This window comes from Nerophis ophidion, linkage group LG03 (assembly GCF_033978795.1).
Source record: "Nerophis ophidion isolate RoL-2023_Sa linkage group LG03, RoL_Noph_v1.0, whole genome shotgun sequence".
In the NCBI taxonomy this organism is placed as follows: Eukaryota; Metazoa; Chordata; class Actinopteri; order Syngnathiformes; family Syngnathidae; genus Nerophis; species Nerophis ophidion.
The window spans coordinates 19,277,618-19,297,020 of record NC_084613.1 but is presented as its reverse complement, the minus strand read 5'-3'; the positions used below and the strand labels follow the sequence as shown (position 1 = coordinate 19,297,020).

Below are 19,403 nucleotides of genomic sequence, written 5' to 3'. Positions count from 1 at the left end.
ATCAGTTTCTGATTTATTAAATTGTATAACAGTGAACAATATTGCTCATTTGTAGTGGTCTTTCTTGAACTATTTGGAAAAAAAGATATAAAAAATACCTCAAAACTTGTTCAAAATAAACAAGTGATTCAATTATAAATAAATATTTCTACATATAGAATAATCATCAACTTAAAGTGCCCTCTTCGGGGATTGTAATAGAGATCCATCTGGATTCATGAACTTCATTCTAAACATTTCTTCACAAAACAATAAATCTTTAATATCAATATTTATGGAACATGTCCACAAAAAAATCTAGCTGTCAACACTGAATATTGCATTGTTGCATTTCTTTTCACAGTTTATGAACTTATGTTCATATTTTGTTGAAGTATTATTCAATAAATGTATTTATAAAGGATATTTGAATTGTTGCTATTTTTAGAATATTTAAAAAAAATCTCACGTACCCCTTGGCATACCTTCAAGCATCCCCAGGGGTACGCGTACCCCCATTTGAGAACCACTGTGATATATGATAATAATATTTATTGTGGTGCATATTGTGACAGTTATAGTAGTATATTGTGTGACTGTGGTCAATAACACTGTAGTATTTACATTTTAGCTTATTTTGTCATTGTTATGCTTAGTTTGGGCCAAAAATGAGTAGAAAATGCTTTGAAAAATATTATTCCAAAGAGTAAAGCCACAAACTTTGAAGTGAAACGTGGCGAGGGACAACAGTACGTTGAAAATAAATTTGTACATTTTTGTGGATGATGAAGTTAGTGTAAGTTAAACTTTCACGGTCAAAATAAAAGTGGTTTCATTTTACAGCAATGCACTGTTGTCATGTTTGTGCAGTGCAGTGTGGGAACACGGCCACTTGCAGCTCTTTAACAACGTCGACTTGTGTTATTCTTTTCTTTGTGACAAAACACAAAGCGACGAGGAAGAAAAAAAACAAAAAGTAAACGGAAACAAGGAGCAGGATTCCAGACACGGTTGTGAGCCAGAGCCCCTCACCCCCCAACCCCCCAACCCCGCTGCACACACTGAGGGCCCCTTTGTGCACACAAACAGTCGAGAGGCTAAAGTGCAATATTGTGGCATTTTCAATGTTGAAATAAAAGACCGCACAAACTGAAATGTTTGTTGGTTAAAGTAAAGCTGGGATCACAGAATAGTGGTATATAATATATCATACTGTAGTATTCTCATCACTATGAATATTCTCTTTCACTGTCGCAATATACAATAGTGTCACTATTTCATTATGTACTATTATCACTATCACTAATATCGCGATCACAATACACACTATTATTACTATCACACTGTATACTATTATCACAGTCACAGTATATAATATTATCACTGTCACAATATACACTATTATCACTATGATACATTATCACTCTCACAATATACACTATTATAACTAACACACTATACACTATTATCACTATCACAATACAATAGTTATCACTACCACACTATACACTATTATCATGATCACAATATATACTATTATCACTATCAAAATACATACTATTAATACCATCATAATATATACTATTGTCACGATCACAATATACACTATTATTACTATCACACTGTATACTATTATCACAGTCACAGTATATAATATTATCACTATGATATTATTCACTACTGTATTATCACTCTCACAATATCTATTACTATCAATAAGAAATTATATACTATTATCACTGGCACACTGTATATTATTATCACTATCACAGTGTATATATCATAATCAAAATACAAACCCCGTTTCCATATGAGTTGGGAAATTGTGTTGGATGTAAATATTAACGGAATACAAACATTTGCAAATATTTTTCAACCCATATTCCTTTGAATGCACTACAAAGACATTTGATGTTTAAACTCAAAAATTTTTTTTTTTTTGGGAAATAATAATTAACTTAGAATTTCATGGCTGCAACACATGCCAAAGTAGTTGGGAAAGGGCATGTTCACCACTGTGTTACATCACCTTTTTCTTTAACAACACTCAATAAACGTTTGGAAACTGAGGAAACTAATTGTTGAAGCTTTGAAAGTGGAATTATTTCCCATTCTTGTTTTATGTAGAGCTTCAGTCGTTCAACAGTCCGGGGTCTCGGCTGTCGTATTTTATGCTTCATAATGTGCCACACATTTTCGATGGGAGACAGGTCTGGACTGCAGGCTGGCCAAGAAAGTCCCCCGCACTCTTTTTTTTACAAAGCCACACTGTTGTAACACTTGTCTTGCTGAAAAAAGCAGGGGCGTCCATGATAACGTTGCTTGGATGCCAACATATGTTGCTCCAAAACCTGTATGGACCTTTCAGCATTAATGGTGCCTTCACAGATGTGTAAGTTACCCATGCCTTGGGCACTTATACACCCCCATACCATCACAGATGCTGGCTTTTGAACTTTGCGCCTATAACAATCCGAATGGTTATTTTCCTTTTTGTTCTGGAGTACACCACGTCCTCTGTTTCCAAATATAATTTGAAATGTGGATTCGTCAGACCACAGAACACCTTTCCACTTTGCATCTGTCCTGTCAGGCTTTCCCCTGACAGTTTGTCTATGTTTTAGTTTTTTCCTCTGCATTTGTCTGTTTCCTCTGTGTTAAGTATCTCCTGTCTTTAGTTCCTGTCTAGTGCTCTTATTTTGTCAGCTTCCTGTTTTGTTCCCTGAGTGCTCTGTTCCTGCTCAGCTGCGGCTGATTGGCACACCGGTTGCCAATCAGCCCGCTCCTATTTGTACCTGCTTTGTCTTGTGTCAGTTGCTGGATCATTGTATTGTCATTCGGACTTGTTGCCATATATTGCTCTTGTCGTGTCGATGTGATTCTTTTCAGCTATTACCTGTCGTGCTACATTTTGTCCTGGTAGTCATAGCGGTAAGCTGTTCTTGTTTGTCATTAGTTATTTCCAGTAATCTGTTGGCTATCCGCTAGTTTCCATGCTAAAGTTCCTTTTTGTTTTCTAGCTTCCAGTGCTAGCTCCCTTAGTTTGTTATTCTGCCCACATGCGTGCTTTTTGTTTGTTCTTCTTTAGTTTTAATTAAATCATGTTTTCATATTCGGTCTCTGCATCTTGGGGTTCAACACCAAATAATTGTGACAAGTCCATCTTAGGTGAGCTTACGTGCAGTGATTTCTGCTGAATCTCTGAACTTTTTGATGATTTTACGGACCGTAGATGGTAAAATCCCTAAATTCCTTGCAATAGCTCGTTGAGAAATTTTGTTCTAAAACTGTTCGACAATTTGCTTAAAAAGTGATGACCCTCTTCTCATCCTTGTTTGTGAATTACTTAGAATTTCATGGAAGCTGCTTTTATACCCAATCATGGCACCCACCTGTTCCCAATTAGCCTGCACACCTGTGGGATGTTCCATATAAGTGTTTGATGAGCATTCCTCAACTTTATCAGTATTTATTGCCACCTTTCCCAACTTCTTTGTCACGTGTTGCTGGCATCTAATTCTAAAGTCAATGATTATTTGCATTGCAAAAAAATAAATGTTTATCAGTTTGAACATCAAATAGGTTGAATATGGGTTGAAAATGATTTGCAAATCATTGTATTCCGTTTATTTTTACATCTAACACAATTTCCCAACTCATATGGAAACGGGGTTTGTATATACTATTATCACTATCACAATATGTACTATCATCACAATCATAATATATACTGTTATCATCATCACAATATACACCGTTATCACTACCTCAATATATAGTATTATCCCTATCACTATATATACTATTGTCACTATCAGATTATACACTTTTATCACTAGCACTATATATACTATTATCACTATCACAATATACACTATTATCACTATCACAAAATACACTATTATCACTATCACTATATAGACTATTATCATAACACTATAACACACTATATACTATTATCATTTTATATACAATTATCACTATCACACGATATACTATTATCGCTATTATCACTATCACACTACATACTATTATCACTTTATTTACTGTTATCACTTTTACACTATGAACTATTATCACTACAGTATATGTACTATTATCACTGTCACACTATATACTATTATGACTTTATTTACTATTATCACTATCACACTATAAAATATCACTGTTTATACGATTATCACTATCACACTATAAAATATTATCACTATTTATACTATTATCACTATCACACTATATGTCCAGGGTGTACCCGCCTCCCGCCTGAATGCAGCTGAGATAGGCTCCAGCACACCCCGCAACCGCGAAATAGGACAAGCGGTATAAAATGGATGGACTACATATACTATTATCACTATATATATACTATTATCGCCATCACACTATATACTATTATCACAGTCACAATACATACTGTTGTCACCGTAACATAAACATGTGGATGTTGTCTGTCTATCTGTGTTGGCTCTGCGATGAGGTGGTGACTTGTCCAGGGTGTACCTGCCTACGGTAGGTGAGACCAAACCAATCAGAGCGCACTGTTCAGTATCACGGCCACTGATTGGCTCAGCCTCACTCAGCATTGCTATATTGGATTAAAGGAGTGTAAATGTGACTATGTGGGTGTTAGTTCATGTCTATAAGTGCTGTCGGCATATTTGTAAGCTCCTAATTATGCTCCAGCTGTACAAATATTCCATTTATGTTAAATAATTCCGACTTTACACGTACAAAGTGTCAATATACTGAGGAGCGGAGGCGTCACGTGTTTGTTTTTTAAAACCACACACTGTGTGTGGCTAAATAGATAGATGGCACACAAATCCAACTTTTAAAGAGTTCTGACTGCACAAAGACAAAGCTGGGAATGTCTTCCATTATTCTTCGGGGACACGTCATCTGGGAAAGACCAAAGAACCTTGTAGAGTAAGCCTGGGCAATTATTTTTGACTCGGGGGGGGGCACATTTAGAGAAAAAAATTGTGTCCGGGGGCCGGTATATCTATTTTTATGAACACTAACACAAAACCTCACAATAATGTCTGATTGAATGCTAAAAACGTTATGACAGACCGCCTTAATAAACATAACGGAATTGTACATTTTTCTATGAAGGATAAAACACTGAATATTGACAAAACATGAATGTCACAACCCCTTTTCGATCGACACATTTTACAATCAAGTGAAACGCAACAAATGCAACAAACAGTGAAATATGAACGCAAAAGGTACAAAATAAACCCACCTACAATCTGATATATCTGATAAATCACTAAGCTTTAAAACTTTGTTGTGAAAACCTCCTTCCTCGTCTGTGGAAACGCTTCCCGCCCACACTGCTTGGTGCCTCGTCTGAGCTGAGCTGCTGTAACTTACATTACCATAGAAACTAATTAGATGACCATAGTAACTAACTACAAACCCCGTTTCCATATGAGTTGGGTAATTGTGTTAGATGTAAAAATAAACGGAATACAATGATTTGCAAATCATTTTCAACTCATTTTCAGTTGAATATGCTACAAAGACAACAGATTTGATGTTCAAACTGATAAAAAAATGTTTTTGTTGCAAATAATCATTAACTTTAGAATTTGATGCCAGCAACATGAGACAAAGAAGTTGGGAAAGGTGGCAATAAATACTGATAAAGTTGAGGAATGCGCATCAAACACTTATTTGGAACATCCCACAGGTGTGCAGGCTAATTGGGAACAGGTGGGTGCCATGGTTGGGTATAAAAGCAACTTCCATGAAATGCTAAGTAATTAACAAACAAGGATGGGGCGAGGGTCACCACTTTGGAGGAAAATTGTCTAAGTTTTAGAACAACATTTCTCAACGAGCTATTGCAAAGGAATTTAGGGATTTTACCATCTACGGTCCGTAAAATCATCAAAAGGTTCAGAGAATCTGGAGAAATCACTGCACGTAAGCGATGATATTTCGGACCTTCGATCCCTCAGGCGGTACTGCATCAAAAACCGACATCAGTGTGTAAAGGATATCACCACATGAGCTAAGGAATACTTTATAAAACCACTGTCAGTAACTACAGTTGGTCGCTACATCTGTAAGTGCAAGTTAAAACTCTACTATGCAAAGCCAAACCCATTTACCAACAACACACTGAAACGCTGGGCCCGAGCTCATCTAAAATGGACTGATGTAAAGTGGAAAAGTGTTCTGTGGTCTGACGAGTCCACATTTCAAATTATATTTGGAAACAGAGGACGAGGTGTCCTCCGAAAACGAAGAGGAAAATAACCATTTGGATTGTTGTAGGCGCAAAGTTCAACAGCCAGCATCTGTGATGGTATGGAGGTGTATTAGTGCCCAAGGCATGGGTGACTTACACATTGGTGAAGGCACCATTAATGCTGAAAGGTCCATTCGGGTTTTGGAGCAACAAACTGTATGTTGTCATCCAAGCAACGATATCATGGACAACCCTGCTTATTTCAGCAAGACAAGTGTTACAACAGCCTGGCTTCGTAAAAAAAGAGTGCGGGTACTTTCCTGGCCCGCCTGCAGTCCAGACCTGTCTCCCATCGAAAATGTGTGGTACATTATGAAGTATAAAATACGACAGCCGAGACCCCGGACTGTTGAACGACTGAAGCTCTAGATAAAAGAAGAATGGGAAACAATTCCACTTTCAAAGCTTCAACAATTAGTTTCCTCAGTTCCCAAACGTTTATTGAGTGTTGTTAAAAGAAAAGGTGATGTAACACAGTGGTGAACATGCCCTTTCCCAACTACTTTGGAATGTGTTGCAGCCATGAAATTCTAAGAGAATTATTATTTGCAAAAAAAAAAAAAAGTTTATCTTGACTTTGTAGTGCAGTCTGTTGAATATGGGTTGAAAATGATTGGCAAATCATTGTATTTTGTTTATATTTACATCAAACACAATTTCCCAACTCATATGGAAAGGATGTTTGCGGTTTACCATAGTAACTGGTATATCATGCATAAGCGCAGATTCCAACCATTTAAATACTTTTTATAGTTGAAGACTTACGGTCGTCAGAAAACATGACTGCACATCATAATGGCAGCTCCACTTTCCATCTTAAAGATCTAAAAAAAAATATTTGTGAATGTCCGGCGGGCCAGATTGAAAAGCTCAACGAGCCGCATGTGGCCCCCGGTGCCTTAATTTGCCCAGGTCTGTTGTAGAGTCAAAGTCTTGCCACTGAAACCTGAAGTTATGGGCGTGATTGTTGTTTCAGTGCAAGCAGCTCATGTGTGTTTGTCTCCCAGGTGAGGACGGCGACATGACAGGACGGCACTTAAACATGGCACCGACACGCCGACACACGTCCCATGGAGACACCGACACACGATGGAAAACAAAATGCCAGTGATGTCAGCGTTCCTGAAGAGTGACTGCACACACACCTCACGTGTGTGTGTGTGTGTGTGTGTGTGTATGTGTGTGTGTGAGCTGTGTTTATCTTAATGATGGACTGAGATCAGCAGCATGTTTGCTGCATACAGATATCACAACACAACTTTATTCACACACAGAGTATATATGTTGACTATAACATGATATACAGTCACGATCAAAAGTTTAAATAAACTTGTAAAGAACATAATGTCATGGCTGTTTTGAGTTTTCAATCATTTCTACACTTCTTAATTTTTTGTGATAGAGTGATTGGAGCACATACTTGTTGGTCACAAAAAACATTCATGAAGTTTGGTTCTTTAATTCTGCTGGGAACGTCTGGCAGAGTCTCCTGTCAGAGAAAGTTTCAATTCCCACCTCCGGAAGAACTTGGAACATGTCACGAGGGAGGTGCTGGACATTGAGTTTGAGTGGACCATGTTCCGCACCTCTATTGTCGAGGCGGCTGATCGGAGCTGTGGCCGAAAGGCAGTTGGTGCTTGTCTGGGCGGCAATCCTAAAACCCCTTGGTGGACACCAGCGGTGAGGGATGCCGTCAAGCTGAAGAAGGAGTCCTATCGGGTCCTTTTGGCTCATAGGACTCCGGAGGCAGTAGACAGGTACCGACAGGCCAAGCGGTGTGCAGCTTCAGCGGTTGCGGAGGCAAAAACTCGGACATGGGAGGAGTTCGGGGAAGCCATGGAAAACGACTTCCGAACGGCTTCGAAGCGATTCTGGACCACCTTCCGCCGCCTCAGGAAGGGGAAGCAGTGCACTATCAACACCGTGTATGGTGCGGATGGTGTTCTGCTGACCTCAACTGCGGATGTTGTGGATCGGTGGAAGGAATACTTCGAAGACCTCCTCAATCCCACGAACACGTCTTCCTATGAGGAAGCAGTGCCTGGGGATTCTGTGGTGGACTCACCTATTTCTGGGGCTGAGGTCGCTGAGGTAGTTAAAAAGCTCCTCGGTGGCAAGGCCCCAGGGGTGGATGAGGTCCGCCCGGAGTTCCTTAAGGCTCTGGATGCTGTGGGGCTGTCTTGGTTGACAAGACTTTGCAGCATCGCGTGGACATCGGGGGCGGTACCTCTGGATTGGCAGACCGGGGTGGTGGTCCCTCTCTTTAAGAAGGGGGACCGGAGGGTGTGTTCCAACTATCGTGGGATCACACTCCTCAGCCTTCCCGGTAAGGTTTATTCAGGTGTACTGGAGAGGAGGCTACGCCGGATAGTCGAACCTCGGATTCAGGAGGAACAGTGTGGTTTTCGTCCTGGTCGTGGAACTGTGGACCAGCTCTATACTCTCGGCAGGGTTCTTGAGGGTGCATGGGAGTTTGCCCAACCAGTCTACATGTGCTTTGTGGACTTGGAGAAGGCATTCGACCGTGTCCCTCGGGAAGTCCTGTGGGGAGTGCTCAGAGAGTATGGAGTATCGAACTGTCTTATTGTGGCGGTCTGCTCCCTGTACGATCAGTGCCAGAGCTTGGTCCGCATTGCCGGCAGTGAGGGTTGGACTCCGCCAAGGCTGTCCTTTGTCACCGATTCTGTTCATAACTTTTATGGACAGAATTTCTAGGTGCAGTCAAGGCGTTGAGGGGTTCCGGTTTGGTGACCGCAGGATTAGGTCTCTGCCTTTTGCAGATGATGTGATCCTGATGGCTTCATCCGACCGGGATCTTCAGCTCTCACTGGATCGGTTCGCAGCCGAGTGTGAAGCGACCGGAATGAGAATCAGCACCTCCAAGTCTGAGTCCATGGTTCTCGCCCGGAAAAGGGTGGAATGCCATCTCGAAGTTGGGGAGGAGACCCTGCCCCAAGTGGAGGAGTTCAAGTACCGAGGAGTCTTGTTCACGAGTGGAGGAAGAGTGGATCGTGAGATCGACAGGCGGATCGGTACGGCGTCTTCAGTAATGCGGACGTTGTACCGATCCGTTGTGGTGAAGAAGGAGCTGAGCCGGAAGGCGAGGCTCTCCATTTACCGGTCGATCTACCTTCCCATCCTCACCTATGGTCATGAGCTTTGGGTCATGACCGAAAGGATAAAATCACGGGTACAAGCGGCTGAAATGAGTTTCCTCCGCCGTGTGGCGGGGCTCTCCCTTAGAGATAGGGTGAGAAGCTCTGCCATCCGGGAGGAACTCAAAGTAAAGCCGCTGCTCCTCCACATCGAGAGGAGCCAGATGAGGTGGTTCGGGCATCTGGTCAGGATGCCACCCGAACGCCTCCCTAGGGAGGTGTTTAGGGCACGTCCAACCGGTAGGAGGCCACGGGGAAGACCCAGGGCACGTTGGGAAGACTATGTCTCCCGGCTGGCCTGGGAACGCCTCGGGATCCCCCGGGAAGAGCTAGACGAAATGGCTGGGGAGAGGGAAGCCTGGGTTTCCCTGCTTAGGCTGTTGCCCCCGCGACCCGACCTCGGATAAGCGGAAGAAGATGGATGGATGGATGGTTCTTTAATTAATTTATTATGGGTCTACTGAAAATATGACCAAATCTGCTGGGTTAAAAGTATACATACAGCAATGTTAATATTTGGTTACATGTCCCTTGGCAAGTTTCACTGCAATAAGGCGCTTTTGGTAGCCATCCACAAGCTTCTGGGAAGCTTCTGGTTGAGTTTTTGACCACTCCTCTTGACAAAATTGGTGCAGTTCAGCTAAATGTGTTGGTTTTCTGACATGGACTTGTTTATTCAATATTGTCCACATGTTTAAGTCAGGACTTTGGGAAGGCCATTCTAAAATCTTATGTAGCCTGATTTAGCCATTCTTTTACCACTTTTGACGTGTGATTGAGGTCATTGTCCTGTTGGAACACCCAACTGCGCCCAAGACCCAACCTCCGGGCTGATTATTTAAGGTTGTCCTGAAGAATTTGGAGCTAATCCTCCTTTTTCATTGTCCCATTTACTCTTTGTAAATCACCAGTTCCATTGGCAGAAAAACAGTGCCAAAGTATAATACTACCACCACCATGCTTTGATGGTAGGTGTGGTGTTCCTGGGATTAAAGTCTTCACCTTTTCTTCTCCAAATATATTGCTGGGCTTTGTGGCCAAACAGCTCAATTTTTGTTTCATCTGACCACAGAACTTTCCTCCAGAAGGTCTTATCTTTGTCCATGTGATGTCAAACAGACGTCAAAAGTAGTAAAGGAATGGCTAAATCAGGCTAGCCAGTTCAGTTTTAGTTTAGTTCTGCATAGCCTTCCCTAAGCTTCAATGCCTTTTCTTAAGGGGCACTCATATTTTGTTTATTTTTGGTTTAAGTATTAAACACCTTTTTACCTGCACACTGCCTCCCGCTGTTCCCGACATCTATAAAGCAATTAGCTACCAGCTGCCACCTACTGATATGGAAGAGTATTACACCGTCACTGCCGAGCTCTCAACAGCATGACACTCAACAACAACCCATCATACTGGTTTGCAAAAATATTTTTAACCCAAACAGGTGAAAATACATAATCTCTCATGGCACACTGGTGAAAAACACTGGTCTGTGGAACTTCAAACAGAGGAGCTAGGAGTACTGGTCAATATCTTGGTCTAAAGATGCGTAAATAAGTCCAACAATTTTAAAATTCCTCGACTGTAACTTCTACATGCTCTGGGTCAGCAGATATTGCTTTCATATCTGCGCAAGATCGAAAATATCCACCAGCAACTCCCCAAAAAGTAATCCTCCTCAACCGCCATGTTTGCAAAGACCGCCAAAGTTCAAAAGCTATAATTGGGCTAATTACGTGTTAGCCACGCCCATTGAATTTAATGGCCAAGTTTGACAGGTTAATTAATTAAATTGTGAGGTATTCAAACAAATAATGAAATATTTAAAAAATTAATTGTTTAAAATATAAATATACTTTTGCTTTAAATTGTTTTAAATATCCACACGTATGTACTTAATTATAATTATAATTAATTAATAAGCATTTTTAAAGGCCTACTGAAATGAGATTTTCTTATTTAAACGGGGATAGCAGGTCCATTCTATGTGTCATACTTGGTCATTTCGCGATATTGCCATATTTTTGCTGAAAGGATTTAGTAGAGAACATCCAGGATAAAGTTTGCAACTTTTGGTTGCTAACAGAAAAGCCCTGCCTTTACCGAAAGTCGCAGATGATGACATCACATGTTGATGGCTCCTCACATCCTCACATTGTTTTTAATGGGAGCCTCCAACAAAAAGAGCTAGTCGGACCGAGAAAACAACAATTTCCCCATTAATTTGAGCGAGGATGAAAGATTCGTGTTTGAGGATTAGCGATGGACTAGAAAAAAATAAAATAAAAAAATCAAGTTAAAATAAACAAAACACGATTGCATTGGGATGGATTAAGATGGTTTTAGACACATTTACCAGGATAATTCTGGGAAATCCCTTATCTTTCTATTGTGTTGCTGGTGTTTTAGTGAGTTTAATAGTACCTGATAGTCGGAAGGGTGTATCCACGGGTGTCTTGAGGCCAGTGTCTGATGGAAGTCGATGGGAGCTGATCTCCGGTAAGTGGCGACTTTTTACCACAATTTTCTCACCGAAAACTGCTGGTTGACAAGTGGTCGGGATCCATGTTCGTTTGACTGCTCTGATCCATAGTAAAGTTTCACCTCCGGGAATTTTAAACAAGGAATCACCGTGTGTTTGTGTGGCTAAAGGCTAAAGCTTCCCAACTCCATCTTTGTACTTTGACTTCTCCATTATTAATTGAACAAATTGCAAAAGATTCAGCAACACAAATGTCCAAAATACTGTGTAATTATGCGGTTAAAGCAGACGACTTTTAGCTGTGTGTGTGCGCAGCGCTAATATTTCCTAACAGTCAGTGATGTCACGCGTACACGTCATCATCCTGGGACGTTTTCAACAGGACACTTCACGGGAAATTTAAAATTGCAATTTAGTAAACTAAAAAGGCCATATTGGCATGTGTTGCAATGTTAATATTTCATCATTGATATATAAACTATCAGACTGCGCGGTCGGTAATAGTGGGTTTCAGTAGGCCTTTAATATATTTTTTTAAAGATGTATTTATTTATTTAATATAGTCCCATTTGACCGTCAATAGATAAAGTAATTTTCTCGGTAGCATAAATGTGTAAACAGTAAGAAGCCGGTGGAAAAGACGTCACTCGTTAGCCGTGAGTCATCAGTCGTCAGATGTCCGCCTCTCGGTGGCGTCCGTGAAGGCAGCGCCAGAGCGTGGCGGTGAAGTAGGACAGGAAGACAGGAAGGCGAAAGAGGACCGGAGGACACCGGAGCGGATCATGGCGGCGCCGCTGGGCCGGGACTCCCTACCGGAACACTGGTCGTACGGCGTGTGCGGGGACGGGAGGGTGTTCTTCATCAAGTGAGTGGTTTCCGCTGCTTTGGCGGAGTCCTCGGCGCTGCTCTAACAGGTGTTTGTTTCCTCCCCCGCCCTCCTCCTCCTCCTGTGCACCCGCACGACAGCGACCAGACCCGGGAGACCTCTTGGCTGCATCCTCGCTCCTCCGAGCCGGTCAACTCCGGGCACATGATCCGCTCAGGTAAGCTAGCTTGGCTCGGTTCGGCCCAGCAAAGGTGGGGGGAAGGGTCGCAGAGACAAAACTTTCAAGTGTCCTGTTTGTTTTTGTTTTCTTTGCAGACCTGCCGCAGGGTTGGGAGGAAGGTTTTACGAACGAAGGAGCATGCTACTTCATCAAGTAAGTTGGCTGAAGTTGGAAGTGAGATGCATCATGGCGGCGGCTCAGCAGGGGCGCTGCTAATTAGGCCACTGCTCACCTGTTCACCCACTCTTTTTATGCTCGTGTTCGGCTATTGGCTGTAATAAGGCCATGTTCGCACAATTACGTGGAATTCTAAAACATTTTGCTGTATTTAATTGTACATTTTTGTATTGTATCGTCCCGGAATAGTTAGTGCTGCAAGGGATCTGGGTATCTGTATTGTTGTGTTACGGTGCGGATGTTCTCCTGAAAGGTGTTTGTCATTCTTGTTTGGTGTGGGTTCACAGTGTGGCGCATATTTGTAACAGTGTTAAAGTTGTTTATACGGCCACCCTCAGCGTGACCTGAATGGCTGTTGATCAAGTATGGTTACATTCACATGTGTGTGTGAAAAGCTGTAGATATTACGTGACTGGGCCGGCACGCAAAGGAAGGGCTTTTAAGGTCTATTGGTGCTCTTCACGGTGGCAGAGGGGTTAGTGCGTCTGCTTCACAATACAAAAGTCCTGAGTAGGCTCGGGATCTTTCTGTGTGGAGTTTGCATGTCCTCCCCGTGAATGCGTGGCTTCCTCCCACTTCCAAAGACATGCACCTCGGGATAGGTTGATTGGCAACACTAAATTGGCCCTAGTGTGTGAATGTTGTCTCTCTATCTGTGTTGGCCCTGCGATGAGGTGGCGACTTGTCAAGGGTGTACTCCGCCTTCCGCCCGATTGTAGCTGAGATAGGCACCAGCGCCCCCCGCGACCCCAAAGGGAATAAGCGGTAGGAAATGGATGGAAGGTGCTCTGTACTTCTCCCCACGTTTATGTACACAGCGGCGTTTTAAAAAAAGTCATGAATTTAACTTTGTGAAACCGATACCGATAATTGTGAAATCGATACTGATAATTTCTGCTATTACTTTTTAAAGAATTTATCAGCCGATAATATCGGCAGTCTGATATTATCGGACATCTCTACTTCTAATCCTTGAATCAACTTAATTCAAAGCTACGTGAAGGAAACAAAGTGATGAAAAACCGATGTTCCATAAAAAAGTGTAATAAGTAAGTCATATATATATATATATACATATATATATATATATATATATATATATATATATATATATATATATATATATATATATATATATATATATATATATATATATATATTTTTTTTTTTTCAAGAGCTCCAGACCTATCTATATATTTTTTAATGTTTTATGCTCTTTTTGTAAAAAAAACTAAACATGGTTTATAATGGGGAAAAACGCAAAATGTGCATAATACCTTAAAACGAGTTGAAAATTGGAATACTTTAGATAAGGTAATTACAACCTTTAATAGGTCAACAATTCATAACGAGACTGATTTAGATACCTTTTTATTTTTGGAGGAATCAAATTTTTTCCCCCAAAAACTCACATTATTCCTTGTTTTCTGAAAAACGGACACTTAAAAAAAATGTTATAAGTAAATAATATATTATTTTTTAACTTTCAAAAGTTTCGGACCTATACTTGGATTTAAAATTGACATATTTGTGATGTTTTTTTATTTTTTATGTTTTATGCATGTTTTCTAAAAACAACAAAAACCCTCAATATTTTATATGATGGGAAAAACACCAAATATGCATAACGTTTAAAAACGAGTTGCAAAGTTGTATAATTTTGATACAGTTATTACAGCCTTTTAATGGGTTAATAATTCATAACAACATTGTTTTTGAAGTTGTATTATTTTTTTATGCAATTTTCGTAAAAAAATTCCTCACTTTAATTTTGGGAAAAACACAACATTTGCGTAATTTTTAAAAACGAGTTGCAAAATTTAATATTTTGGATGAGGTAATTATAGCCTTTAATAAATCAATAATTCCTAACAACACTGATTTGATGTACTATTATTTTTGGAACGATGCTATTTTTTCCAAAAACTGACACAAACCATCCTCAGCCAAAAAACGGACGTGTTCAAACATTTTTTGTAAGTAAGTCCTATATTATTTTTTAAAACTGTATACGTTTTAAATTGTCCAACAGCTTAAAAAACTAATGAAAAACGGACGGGTTAAAAAAAGTAAGTCATAAGTAAAAAGTCACACATATTTTTTAGACTTTCAATGCTTTCAATTTTTTTCAACAGCTTTAGACAAGCGCCTTGCATCATTCACAGACCTCACTGGTCTGACTACGGTCCATTTAAAAAATTCCAAAAAACTGCCATACTGTCGAGGTTACTTTTCCCTCAATTATCAACAATTTCTTTAATCTGACTTTCTCTTCTCACTCCATGTAAACAATCAACCGCCACACAGTAAGATAGTACAACTAAATGATACTGCTACCTGATTGGCTGCTAGCATGTTTGAGTTCGACGAGTTGAGTTTATACCAAAAAGTTCTATTTTGATTTCATCTGACCACATGACATTCTCCCAATCCTCTGCTGTATCATCCATGTATCCATTTTAGTATAAACACAACTCGTCGTGTTTGGAGGAAGAAGAATACTGAGTTGTATCCCAAGAACACCACACCTACTGTGAAGCATGGGGTTGGAAACATCATGCTTTGGGGCTGTTTTTCTGCTAAGGGGACAGGACGATTGATCCGTGTTAAGGAAAGAATGAATGGGGCCATGTATCGTGAGATTTTGAGCCAAAACCTCCTTCCATCAGTGAGAGCTTTGAATGGTTGACCAAATACTTATTTTCCACCGTAATTTACAAATAAATTCTTTAAAATTCATACAATATGAATTCCTGGATTTTTTTTTTCACATTCTGTCTCTCACAGTGGAAGTGTACCTATGATGAAAATTACAGACCACTGTCATCATTTTAAGTGGGTGAACTTGCACAATCGGTGGCTGATTAAATACTTTCTTGCCCCACTGTATGTGTGTGTATGTATATATGTATGTATATTAGGAGTGTAACGGTACACAAAAATTTCGGTTCGGTACAAACCTCGGTTAAGAGGTCAAGGTTCGGTTCATTTTCGGTACAGTAAGAAAACAACAAAATATACATTTTTTGATTATTATTTAACAATTTTGCTAAATCTTCCACCAAAAATAATTTTCTTAGTGGAATATTTGATGTGAAGTAATCGGAAACTTGGATAGGTCTAAAATACTATTTTAATGGTATTTTTGGAATGTGCCGTGGGCCTTTAAAACATTAGCTGTGGGCCGCAAGTGGCCCCCGGAGCACACTTTTGACACCCCTGCTATAGATAATAAAAAATAAAATCTGATAAATCTGTGGGTAAAAAGCAGAGCCTGGCGACGCATTCGCGTATATCATAACTCTCTTGCTCTCTCTGTCTATGCCTCTCCCTCACGAATGTTGCTGCGTGCAGCACTTTTGTTTTTGTTTTTAACCCCTTCATAACCCTGAACGTATATTGAAAATACACGCAACCATAACTCAAAATGCCGTACATTCGAGGCATTTAAGAAACTCCACCTGGACAGCTCCGCAAAGAGGACATATCCGGTAAAAAGAGGAGGTATGGTCAGTCTATTATAGCCCAGTCGTTGCTAGCAAGCCGTGTGTTGATGTTTTTTTGATTAATTGAAACTTTTATTAGAAGATTGCACAGTACAGTGCATATTCCGTACAATTGACCACTAAATGGTAACACCCCAATAAGTTTTTCAACTTGTTTAAGTCGGGGTCCATGTAAGTCAATTCATGGTGCCTCGGTGTGCATTGTTTACACAACGTGCGGCGCTACTTAATATGTCCGTGTCGTTCGGTACACCTCCGAACTGAATCGAAACCCCTGTACCGAAACGGTTCAATCCAAATACACGTACCGTTACACCCTTAATGTATATATATGTGTATATGTGTGAATATCTTCCCACTTGAAGCCAAACCACTGCCAGATGATGGAACCCCTGCTCTTTATTTTGGGCATTTATTGTTCTTCTTCCATTTGTGATCAGTTTCGCACCTTCTCTCTCTTGTATTGTCACAAGCTCCGCTCCGCTCCTCTTGACCTGCCTCAGCTAACGTTAGCCATGCTGCTACCTCTCTGCTCGGCGAGAGCGTATGACGCTAGACGCGCGACAGTATGTGACATATGTAAGAAAGCGGGCTTGTTTTTTGTCTCTGTGAGAAGGAGTGAGAAACGCCAGTAATGTAATGCCCGCAGCTAAAAGCAACTGTGTGAGAATATATAATCAAATATTACGATATAGTCATTTTCTATATCGCACAGAATCAAACTTGCGATATATCGTTTGTATCGCTATATCGCCCAGCCCTATATAGAACTTATATTTTAAGCTACATTTTACATTTGTAAGTGAACTATGTAAAATATTGCAATATGTCACAATATCGCAATACTGTATCGTATCATTACTGATGTGATATGGCCAGAATCGTAAACTGTACCTCCCGCCTCTAGCTAAGCTTGTGATTTGTGTTTCGTTTGCCGGAACATAAATGACTAACTGCTTGCACACAAATCTATTTAATAATGTAATTGTCGCGAGTTAGTTATTATTGTCAACAAGGGATAATTATGTGTTGCATGCAGGTGTGCAATTAAGTGACATGAAAAGATGGCAAAAATAAGTTGTTGTGCGTATTCAGCACAGTTGTTGCAACAACGTCAATATTTGACATCAGCCATGTGGATATTTGTTTGCCCGGCAGGCAGTGTGTCCTTATTCAAATGAGGCGTTGTTTCTACTTTGTTCTGTGACCTGCAGGAGTGACACAAGCCACAGGCTAAGCATCACCTGTAGGCCCTTATTGCATTCATGCATTTAATGTTGACATCCACAGAATTTGGTTTTTAATCAAAAAACATGCAGTGGATCTTTGATTTACGAACTTAATTGGTTCTTCAATATTGTTTGTACATCCAATAGTTTGTACAGTGAAGCAAGTTTCTCAATAAGAAACAATTTAAATATTAATAATGGGTTCGAGCCTCGACAAAAGTTCATATTTTAGTGAATATTTGTACACTCGGAACACAATATGAAGTGATATGGAGTGCTATGTATCAAAAAAAATTTAACAAGTCTCTTTTTAATCAAGCTAAAACAACGACAAGCTCAATTGTCCTGTATGCGCGGCTCTGCCAACACACACACACACACACACACACACACACACACACACACACACACACACACACACACACACACACACACACACACACACACACACACACACACACACACACACAAGTCCCTTTGGTGTCCTCACAAACGATCAGAAGTCACCAAAGTCCTTAACTTTAACGTGCATATTACTACAATAATAAACATGATAAAGCGGTAAGATCCACCTGAATTAACATCAGCAAAGGAGTAGCTGACGAAAAAGGAGCAGAGGGTGGGGCGTCGTGTGTGTGTGCGTGTGCGTTCGGCACTGCTGAAAATGAGTAGCTCTTCTCCTATGTTGTAAAAAAAGTCTGCTTTGGTATATTTTTTCCAGAAAAGTCGGGTCTCATTAAAATAAAAACGAATCCTGCTTCGTTGATTTTTCTGTACTTTTGAGCACCATTAATGTACTCCTTGCAAATAATAAATTTTTTTCTTTCAAACTCCAGTTATTCTCTTTTGTTTGAGACCAAATTAACCACAGATTAAATGATAAATTTACTAATAATGCAAGTACACCCTTTCAAATGCAAATAACTTGTATTTCTTTTATATTTTAACATTGCAATTGAAAAGTAAACTTTTGAATATCCAAGTTAAACAAGACAAACAAATATAAAAATAAAATTTACTTTGAGCAAAATTTTGCCCTTAAATAAAAATCACAACCAAAAGCAACACAATATGTTCTATCTCTGTCAAGGAGGGGCTAGGGGACCCTCAGATAAACACAACCAAAACAATAAATTAAATGGCTAAATAGTTATTGTGACCAAAATGATCACAGTTATTATTATTACCGCGGTATTGTTGAATGTGCTCAAAAAGTACTTGCACACACACTAAAATCTTTTATACTTTCTTGGCTGGGGAAACATTAAATATTGTTCTGGCTTCAAAAGAGCCATATTATTTATATTGGTGTGTTTTAAATAGGTTTATCTTTTTCCATTTTAATTTAACTGTTTTTTTTTTTTTTAATTAAATGCAAATTGGTTGATCAATTTGTTTATTTCGGGTTTTTGTGACATCACGTAAACTCACTTCCTGTTGAACAGATGTCCGTCACAGCCTTTAAGTTCAATGTAAACAATGTACCTTATTGGTTTAGACAGTAATGTGTTCATACACGTTTAGATTAATGGGAAAAAATATTGTCTCTTGTTCTTGTTAGCATTTAAGCTATCTG

General features: G+C 39.9%; 1 protein-coding gene and 1 long non-coding RNA gene across 7 annotated transcripts in view; both read left to right on the top strand.

The window, feature by feature from the left end:
* Positions 1 to 2,803: 2,803 nt before the first annotated feature.
* LOC133548722 (uncharacterized) lies at positions 2,804 to 7,586 on the top strand. Its single transcript, XR_009805922.1, has 2 exons — positions 2,804 to 2,910; positions 7,249 to 7,586. It is a non-coding gene; the product is annotated as an uncharacterized LOC133548722 (long non-coding RNA).
* Positions 7,587 to 12,531: 4,945 nt separating this feature from the next.
* Positions 12,532 to 19,403, top strand: part of LOC133549261 (pleckstrin homology domain-containing family A member 7-like) — a 287,420-nt gene continuing 280,548 nt past the window's right edge. For 2 of the 6 annotated variants that reach the window (XM_061894492.1, XM_061894491.1), the window contains exons 1-3: positions 12,532 to 12,734; positions 12,836 to 12,912; positions 13,011 to 13,068. In XM_061894492.1, coding sequence (XP_061750476.1) covers positions 12,652 to 12,734; positions 12,836 to 12,912; positions 13,011 to 13,068 — 218 coding nt within the window. In that variant the 5' untranslated portion in view covers positions 12,532 to 12,651. The remainder of the gene's footprint in view (positions 12,735 to 12,835; positions 12,913 to 13,010; positions 13,069 to 19,403) is intronic. The other 4 variants (XM_061894496.1, XM_061894493.1, XM_061894498.1 and 1 more) reach the window with 2 other exon arrangements.